Source organism: Indicator indicator, chromosome 5 (genome assembly GCF_027791375.1).
Source record: "Indicator indicator isolate 239-I01 chromosome 5, UM_Iind_1.1, whole genome shotgun sequence".
NCBI lineage: Eukaryota > Metazoa > Chordata > Aves > Piciformes > Indicatoridae > Indicator > Indicator indicator.
Window position 1 is genome coordinate 22,647,997 of NC_072014.1, and position 9,912 is coordinate 22,657,908.

Consider the following 9,912-nt stretch of genomic DNA (forward strand, 5'->3'; position numbering starts at 1 on the left):
TACTGCTTTACATAATCATTCTAAATTTTTTTCCCTGTGTTTATATACTAGGTGGTTGTTAATGCTCTTACTGGAGCAATCCCATCCATTATGAACGTACTTCTGGTCTGTCTTACATTCTGGCTGATTTTCAGCATCATGGGAGTAAATTTGTTTGCTGGCAAGTTCTATCACTGTGTTAACACCACAACTGGTGAGCAATTCACGCCAGAGGAAGTCAATAATGCAACTGTGTGTGAAAGTCTTATGGCCACTGCTGCGGATGTTCGGTGGCAAAATGTAAAAGTAAACTTTGATAATGTTGGAGCTGGTTACCTTTCTCTGCTTCAAGTAGTAAGTGTATCAATTTTGATAAATCAATTCTGCAGCTTTAAGTTTTGTAGTAGTAACATTTAATTCCATAATTTTTGGTGTTATTTTACAGTACATGAATGGATATGGGATTTGATTTTATAATTCTGTTCTATGAAGTTAATATTACAGTAAAGTTCTGATGCATTCAATAGCCATTGTGGAAAAGGAGGAATGTCTAATGGATGGACATGAAGTTCTGTGGCACTCAGTGGCATCAGCTCATGTTCTACAAAAATATATTTTCTAAATATAGCTAGGATTAATTTTCTTTTATTCACCTGATATGTTAAGGCATGTTGACTTAGTTTTTTACCACGCTAGTTAAATAGATACATTCTAGAGCTCATCTGATGTTCAGACAAGAAGAGAGACAGCTACTGATTTGGAAAAATAGTTTAAATTCGCTTTTACTTTTTCTTTTTTTTTTCCCATTACCTTTTCACTATTCTTACTAGTCTCACTCCAGTCATTATCCCGTACTGTGAAATAGATTTTTTAGAGATATTTTTCAGCTTGTTTTTAAACTCTGGGTAACCAAGTACAGAATTTTGCTAGAGTTAGATTTCTAAGCACAAGTCTTTTTTAGGGGCAGCATCTGTAAATTTGAGCCAATAGGACAGAAACATGTATTTTTAATTGAGTTTGCTTGCAGACTGCTTCTGGGAAAATGTTTGTGCTCATAAGCACTTTATAATTATTCTGTCTTTAAAACATCTTCAACTGGTAGTATTTAGTAGCTAGTACTGTGCTAGCAAGCTATCATCAGATTGCTTCGGGGGGTAACAGTAGCTATTGCTAAATAGCACTAGGCAATTGCATAAATTACCAGTGTAGAGGACAGCAGTGCTTTCAGCATTTGGAAACATGTCTTGCATAGAATGGTTAAGCTGTGTAATGTTTCCAGTAAACATACCATTCATACCTTGGTTTTACTTAATACCATAGCTTAGAGGTATTTATTTGATGGAAAGCCCCCTTGAAAGGTATGGAATTGGCTGGATATCTGTGTCCAAGGACTTGCAGCCAGTGGCCTAATGTCAACGTGGAAAACAGTAACAAGTGGTGTCTCTCGGGGGTCTGCACTGGGACCAGTACTATTTAATAGTTTAATTAGTGACACAGGTAGTGGGATCCAGTGCACCCTCAGCAGTTTGCAGGTGAGACCAAGATGAGTGGTATGGCTGATATACATAGAGCGATTGGATGCTATCCTGAGGGTCCTTGGGAGACTTGGGGAGTGGGCCCATTTAAAGCTCAAAGTTCTACACAGACACATGCAAAGTCCTGCTCAAGGACTAGGGCAATCCTCAGTATCAACTGGAGGATTAATAGGTTTAGAACATCCCTGAAGATCTTGGGGATACTGGTGGACATTTTCTGTCTGAAAAATGCCAACCTGTGGTGGCTGATTTTTGGAGACCTCTTTCAAGTTTGGTAGTCAGAAAGTTAGAACTGAGAGCCTTGTTGTAAACTGCAGTCTTTTTGTCGTGCTGAGATGTTGACTGTAACTCATCTCACGCAGCTTGTTTTTAAGTATTAGGGAGAAGTATTCCAAGTAAATTGGTTCCTGTGAATAGTTCACTCATGTCTTACCAGACTTTCAATAGTCCTTTTCATCTTTTGTGGGGGCAAATACATTGTAAAAGACAGTGTGTTATTTAGAATGTTTACAAAGTCAGAGCTCTGATACTAATATTAACAAACTTTGGTTTTAGGCAACCTTTAAAGGATGGATGGAGATCATGTACGCTGCAGTTGATTCTAGAGAAGTGAGTTCAATATAAAATTTAATGAGTGAAAACATGTAAGATTCGTGTAATGCTTTTTGAATGGCAGTTGAAGTAAAATAAATAAAAAGTAAAATATTAATACATTTCCATATAAATCTATGCCTCTAAGTTAGTTAAGTGCATATACTTCTAACAAGTTAAAATAAATTATAACAGTAGAGCTACATAAGGTATTAGTAAGTTAATAAACCATATATAAGTAACAAAACTAATGAAATGTGGTTTCCTGTTAATTTATGTCACTGAGATGGTACAGATTAGGACACAAATTTTTCCAGGTTCTCCAAAAATAACCCAAATAATCAAGTGACATCACCTGCAATAGTTAATCCAAAACTCCATCAATGTCAAAAAATAAAATGGCTGAATTTTGTCTGTTCTCTTAATGCTGGTGTTTGCATTTTTCCTCTGTCCAGCTCCTGATTTACAGGAAGTCCAAAGGAACTGAATTGCTTTTCAGATTTGCACATTTCTGTCGTATTTAATAGGAATTACATGAAACATCAAATGTCATTAGAGAGGAACTGGCAGAGAGAAAGGGGAGGAATGCCAGGTCTTTGTGTGCAGTTATAGACACCTGTATTAAATAGATTTTGAAGTTCAAAGATAAGGCAATTGCAGGATAGCTTCAAAACAGCCAGTTTTAGCCTTAGTCAAGGAATTGCTGTCCAATTGGATGCAACTTCTATTCCTGCTTGGTATTCTGTCATTTGTCTCAACTGTTATTTGTGATGTATTGCTGTTTTTCTTTGTTGCATAGACAGGAAAACAGCCCAAGTATGAGGACAATCTGTACATGTATATTTACTTTGTTGCCTTTATCATCTTTGGATCCTTTTTCACCCTAAACTTATTCATTGGTGTCATCATAGATAACTTCAACCAACAAAAAAAGAAGATAAGTATCACATGTTTCATTTTCACAATACTTCATTGTTTTTGAGCATTCGGCAAATGTATGCAAGGACAAATATGAGTTTCTAAAGTCTCCTAGTAATAGAAAAAAAAAGAAATTGGCTATTAACATTTCCTTTTATTCTATTAAAAATAATGAAATAGTCTACTTTCTAAGGCATTTGAAGTAATCTAAACTTGCACTGTTTTCTCCGCATTCCTGTACAACCCAGTGATATGTTATAAATAAGAAAGTTATGTATTGGTTTTTGCTTACCCTTTAGTGCTGTGACAAAGCTATGTGAAAACGCAGGTTAGTTAATTAAAGCAAACAGGTGATAAGGAAGTAGAGTATATGCAAAACTACAAATATCAAAACTGATGAGATATTGTGTAGCAGAGACCAATACAAACAAGCTGAATGCTGAAAATACTGTTCTGTATTGTTAGAGAGCGTCATGAGTTAGTAGTGATTTTGCAAGAGAAAGAACATTTTTGGTGCTTGAAAATGTGTAGTATTTCTTCTCAGCTGAAATTGTTTCTGTTATTTAAATAAACACATGATTGTGTCAAGAACTCCAGGAGCATTTAAACAGATTAAAATGCAGACTACAAAGACAAATTACTACTTGCAGTTTGAACTATAAATGCTGTCTAGGGTCTACAGTAATCTTATTTTTCCATACACCTTTGAAGCAGAATCATACTGGAGTATTAATTTTTTTTTCAAATGAGTTATATAATAGAAAGGCAATACATAATTTCTTCATTTGTGGTTCTAGATTGTTTGTCAAATTTGATTCATTGCATTAAAAAAATATTCCTACAGTGGAAGTGGAAACTTCCAGTATATCTTTCCGTTTGAGTTTGAAGTATGCAGCTTCATATGTTGCGTCTTCAAATACTTTGAGTCTGTTACTGCAGACCCATAGAATAGAAAGGATGAGTTTGTGGTTCCAATCTTGATAACATGTTCATCCTCCAAGATGTTTGCACCTCCCTTGGAGTAAACATCAGGGGCTTTCAGTAATTAAGCGGAATATGGTTCATTCTCTTATCCTTGGAGAGGAAAACTAAGATTCTATACACGCTATGGGCATTTTTGGCAGTCTGTATGTAATAAGGTGACCTTACTCAGTAATGAAATTATTAAAAGTTCTATTACATTCATCTGACAGGCACTGTCTATTGTCATTATGAGTCAAGGCAGAGAAGGGTTACTGATAAAGGGCTTTTTCTGTCAGTGTGGTATATACCCATTGTACATTTGTTACTGTTGGGCCTGTCACCGAGAAATTCAGATACTGCAGCTATCACAAAGGACAAACAATTAGTCTGTGGAAAATTGTATGTACGTGCTATTCTTCAGTTTCATGTAGCAAATTAGCAAACATTTGTCACCTGACTTCTGAATTTATAGTATGCTCGTGCTTGTAGAAATGTGCAGATCATGCAGTGTGTGGCTACCCAGCAGTAATTTTTTTTGGTCTTTGTTCTGCCTTCACACCATTGAGATTCTCAATTTTGGGCAATGTTGAGAGGGAAAGACTTCATGCTGCAATGTACTGTCCCTGTATAGTTAAACTCTATGCGTTTCTTTGGTCCATGTGTGTATCCTGCTTTAATTACATTGGTTCCCATGAGGGGAAAAAAGTATGCCATTGACTGTCAAATTCCTAACCATTTTGGTCCTCAAATGCATGTGAGGAGCACCTCATCCTAAGACAGCTATTTTCCCTATGGACAATACACAGAGACAAAGATGACTTGTTCACTCACATTACATCAGTGAGGCAGCAGAAGAAATTCCCAGCTCAATGACAGTTTCTTTGTAGCCTTATTTTTTTCCCCCTTCATTCCTCACTGGGTAGAATCTCTTCACATCACATTTCCACCATAATCAGCACATTAATTTCTTGGGTTTCTTCCAAAACCCTTACTGTCTAAGAACTGAATTTTACCTGAGTATTTGGGTGATGAAGAGAGCTTGCTAAACAGGATCTCTTGACTTCTAAATCTTCACGTCTATATGTAGCCAAAGCTAAAAGACTCAAATATGTCTTCACTCAAATTCATCATTGCTTTCTCAGTAAGACTGACACTGCATTTGATAAAGTCAATGCGACAAAGTCGCAGAATCTCCTGTGACCCTGAAATTCATTTCCAGATGCCACTGCTTTGGAATCTTGAATACCTGGAATATACATACAAATGCATTAAAGAAAAAAAGAAGTTACTTGTCAACATAAATAAATAAATTTTTGACAAGTGTTTCCACACATGTATTAGAAATATCAGTTTAGATACCCTTTTATTCAGACTGCTCTCCTTTTATTCAGGCAAGAAACTCCAGAGTACAACCATGCTTATGATGATCTCTGTGCAATGTAGAGGAATTATCAAGCATCATATACACTATGGAAGTACTGTTGTGGTGCAAAAATATTTGAACTGGGATACCTGTACTCAAATGATAAAATGTGCATCCTGAAGAGTAGTGTCACTTATTTCTTTTTCCTCATGTGGTTTCCCTGAAGGCATATGAGCTCTCAGTGAATGTTTCTACCTTTGAACATTTAATTTTATTTTATTTCTGGTGACTTGATTTATAATGTGGAGTTTGTGTTATTAGATTTATAAGTATCTGTGGAATGTATATTTTACAAGGATTTTTTTTATGCATTTAATTGAATTAGGTATGGGTTGTTGGTCTTTTTAATAACAAATTGGTAGAATTTATGTGGGTTTTCTCTGTTTCTTGTGTTTTTTTAAAAATTTTCATCAAGATTTTTAAGATATTTTAACAATTTTTGATATAATTATGGTATTTTGGGTTTGGTAACAATGTATTAGAATAAGTACATAATTCATAAAACCCGTGCTCTGCGATGCCGTGAATTAGGGGATTTAAAAGCCTGGCTGTAATCTGTTTTATTTTTGTGATTTTTACCTTGGAGGTCAAGACATTTTCATGACAGAAGAGCAAAAGAAATACTACAATGCAATGAAGAAGCTGGGATCCAAGAAACCACAAAAGCCTATACCTAGACCAGCGGTAAGAAAGTGTGCTGCTATTGTATCATCTACTTTTGGGAAGAAATTGCAGCACTGCATTTACTATAAAAAAAAAATAAAATCTCCCTTAACTCTAAAATGATTTAAGCCTAATTCAAGTTAGTTCTTTGTTCTGAATTGAAACATGTACATATTTCTGTTCTGCAGGGAAAATCTCTCATATTTGTTATGCCTGAGGAAGTAGAGAATGAAAGAATCTGAAGAAATAGAAGCCTGTTGGGTTTTGAGGGTAAAATTTAGAGCTGGCAAATGAAGTTGCTTGACAGTGCTTTTCTTAGATTTGTCTGCCTTTCGCTTGTTTCTGTATTTTGAGGGAGAAAGGAGGAAATGGGAGGGAGGAAAAGGATGTTCATTATGTACAAGATACTATCACCTTTTCTTTTTTCTCCCTTCAGAACAAATTGCAAGGTCTGGTGTTTGATATTGTAACAAAGCAAGCATTTGACATCATTATTATGGTTCTGATCTGTCTGAACATGGTTACGATGATGATAGAAACAGATGACCAGAGTGAACTGATGCAAAATATTTTATATTGGATTAACTTGGTCTTTGTGGTCCTTTTCACTGGAGAATGTGTCTTCAAACTGTTCTCACTCCGTTATTATTACTTCACGATTGGCTGGAATATTTTTGATTTTGTGGTTGTTATTCTTTCAATAGTAGGTAAGAAATTCCTGTGTTTAAAATGTAGTAAGATATGTATTATATGCATTTTCTCTGTCAAGTTTTAAAACTTAGAGGAAACTTTTAATTTCTACTGATTATTTAGGAAATTAAATGATACTTTAGAGTAATAACTTTCCTAATAATTCTGTATCAGTTTTAGTACTCTTTTTTTTCCCCCCCCTAAGAATTCAGTGAAAAAAGGTAAAATTATCCATAGCAGATAAAATTTATCTCTAATTATAATTTCCACTAATTCCACAGGTAATTATTCTTTATTCAGACTTTGTTGTGAAAAATGTATAATCTGTGATCAAGTGCTATCATTTTAATTTTATTTTTGTGTTTCATAGGTATGTTCTTAGCTGAGGTGATTGAGAAGTACTTTGTGTCCCCCACACTATTCAGAGTCATCCGACTTGCCAGAATAGGTCGAATCCTGCGTCTCGTTAAAGGCGCTAAGGGCATCCGCACTCTGCTTTTTGCCTTGATGATGTCTCTTCCTGCTTTGTTCAACATTGGGCTGCTGCTGTTCCTGGTCATGTTTATCTATGCGATTTTTGGCATGTCCAACTTTGCCTATGTTAAGAAGGAAGTTGGGATTGATGACATGTTCAACTTTGAAACTTTTGGCAACAGCATGATCTGCCTGTTCCAGATTACCACATCCGCTGGCTGGAATAGTTTGCTAGCCCCAATTCTTAACAGTGGGGAGCCAGACTGTGACCCTAACAAAGTTCATCCGGGGAGCTCTGTGAAAGGTGACTGTGGCAACCCTTCTGTTGGGATTTTCTTCTTTGTCAGTTACATTATCATATCATTTCTGGTAGTGGTGAACATGTACATTGCTGTGATTTTGGAGAACTTTGGTGTTGCTACTGAAGAAAGTGCTGAGCCCTTGAGTGAGGATGACTTTGAGATGTTTTATGAGGTTTGGGAAAAATATGATCCAGATGTAACGCAATTCATAGAATATAGCAAACTATCTGATTTTGCAGCTTCTCTGGATCCTCCTCTTAATATACCAAAACCAAATACAATTCAACTTATTGCAATGGACCTGCCCATGGTAAGTGGTGACAGAATTCACTGCCTTGACATCTTGTTTGCTTTCACAAAGCGGGTTTTGGGGGAAAGTGATGAGATGGACACCCTCAGAGTACAGATGGAAGATCGGTTCATGGCAGCTAATCCTTCCAAAGTCTCCTATGAACCAATTACAACCACATTGAAACGAAAACAGGAGGAAGTGTCCGCTACTATCATTCAGCGTGCTTATAGACGTTATCTTTTAAGGCAATCAGTAAAGAAACTTTCATTTATGTATCGGAAAGATGGGGTTGATCTGCTTATGGAAAAAGATATGTTCGTTGGTAAGCTAAGTGAAAACTCACCTCCAGAGAAAATGGGTATGTCTGCACCCACCACATCTCCGCCTTCTTACGACAGTGTAACAAAACCAGAAAAAGAAAAATATGAAGATGACAAATCAGAAAAAGAAGACAAGGGGAAAGACAGAAAAGGAAATAAAAAGTAGAAGTCAGAGATTGTCCATGGTGAATGTTGACAAGCCTGAGAAGATGGCATTTTTATCAATAGCATTCTTGTGGAGGATTATGCCAAAATCAGAAGTTTTTACCTAGTTATCCACTGCTGCTGTCAGTGCCTGTACCAAGACAACGACTCTTCGCTAGCAAGGAAGCAAACTTGCATCTGGCACTAATAAGGAGTAGACACAAAATTTCTACTTGGACTGTGGGAACCTTTAACAGAGTGCAAAATTTCCAGTCCTAATAAGTCTTGTTTTTTTGTGGAATAAGTATATCCACAGTGTACATTTCATCTCCTATGTATGTTCTATGCATGGCAATTCTTTTTGTGTTCTCGTTTGATTTAGTTCACATACTGTTATATGTAAGTCTGCTGTGCTGAGAAAAAAACCTAAATACCCTTGCAGAAGAACACAAATGTTAGGAATATATGATTGTGGCATCACAATGTGAACATAGTTCTCTTTGAGTCACTTCTTAAAGCAGAAACCCAAGATTCCAGATTATTGAACCTCAGGATCTAGATCAAATCAACAGCAAATGATAGTCAAACCCCAAAATATACATAGAGAAGGGATTCTCTTGGGTTTAATATACTTATTTAATATTTTTCTAGTAATTCTTAATTTATTATACAGTCATTTCAGATACAGTAAAATAAATAAATGATGCTACACAGACAACTTCTGTTTTGAAAAACATGGAACTACGAAAAAAAGTTATTTCAGAGTCCAAGCTATCTCATAATTCCTGAAAGATTTAAACAGTTCTTTTCACAGAAAAGACGCAATGCCAAATTCTGCCTGCAGGGAATTACTGAAATGAAAAAAGTGGAAGTGTTTTTTCTCTTTTAACTATATATTTTGTAATTACATGAGTGGCTTCTATACTTCATTGCAAAGTCTGCTTCTACACTTCTTATTTCACATTAATATATCCTATTTAGAAAAATAATCAAAGCTACATGTATAGGTTGATAACAAAGTACCTTTGGGATAAATAGTACCTTAATGTACACCTCACACTTAAATTTGCGTATTTTGGAAGGGTGAGGCATGCCAGACTCAAAGTACATACACCAAAGGTGGTTTTGGCCTCCCATGGCACTTTAGTCACCTTTCCACTGTACATAATACAATCTTCCATAGAAAGCTGAGATGATGTGGCAGGTCAGGCTGGGTGCCTCCTGTTACTGCCATGTAAGTTACACCTCTGGTGTCCCGAGTGTCTAACCCAATGAGATGGACACAGGAAACGGCGTATTTCTACCCATAAATCCTGCACCCTATAAATCCATCTGCAAAGTCATTCTCTTCCTGTTTCTTCCCTCTCTGCTCCTGCAGGAGATGCTTCCTATCGTGTGACGGTGGGGGAGTATCTCAAGGCCTCTTAGGCCTGTCTAGGCCTAATGCCAGGAAGAGAAGGTGGGGGCAGTCTCAGACCTGGCCAGCCTGAGACTAACCTAGCAGTGGGAGGGGGAAGAAAGAGCCCTGAGGGTTTTGGGTATACCCTCAGGTTGTGAGAAGGGAGGAGTTGGGAGGCCTTTGGGTGTTGTGTAAGGGACTCTTTGGGATATCTTTGCC

The 9,912-nt window shown here is 36.6% G+C and overlaps 1 protein-coding gene across 14 annotated transcripts in view; it reads left to right on the forward strand.

Moving 5' to 3' along the window:
* Nucleotides 1-8,316, forward strand: part of LOC128967332 (sodium channel protein type 2 subunit alpha-like) — a 41,473-nt gene extending 33,157 nt beyond the window's left edge. For 10 of the 14 annotated variants that reach the window (XM_054381431.1, XM_054381419.1, XM_054381423.1 and 7 more), the window contains 6 exons: nt 52-333; nt 2,070-2,127; nt 2,909-3,042; nt 5,989-6,093; nt 6,509-6,779; nt 7,133-8,316. In XM_054381431.1, the coding sequence (XP_054237406.1) occupies nt 52-333; nt 2,070-2,127; nt 2,909-3,042; nt 5,989-6,093; nt 6,509-6,779; nt 7,133-8,316 (2,034 nt within the window). Of the gene's footprint in view, nt 1-51; nt 334-2,069; nt 2,128-2,904; nt 3,043-5,988; nt 6,094-6,508; nt 6,780-7,132 lie in introns of all 14 variants that reach the window. The other 4 variants (XM_054381424.1, XM_054381427.1, XM_054381425.1 and 1 more) reach the window with 1 other exon arrangement.
* The last annotated feature ends 1,596 nt before the right edge of the window (nt 8,317-9,912 follow it).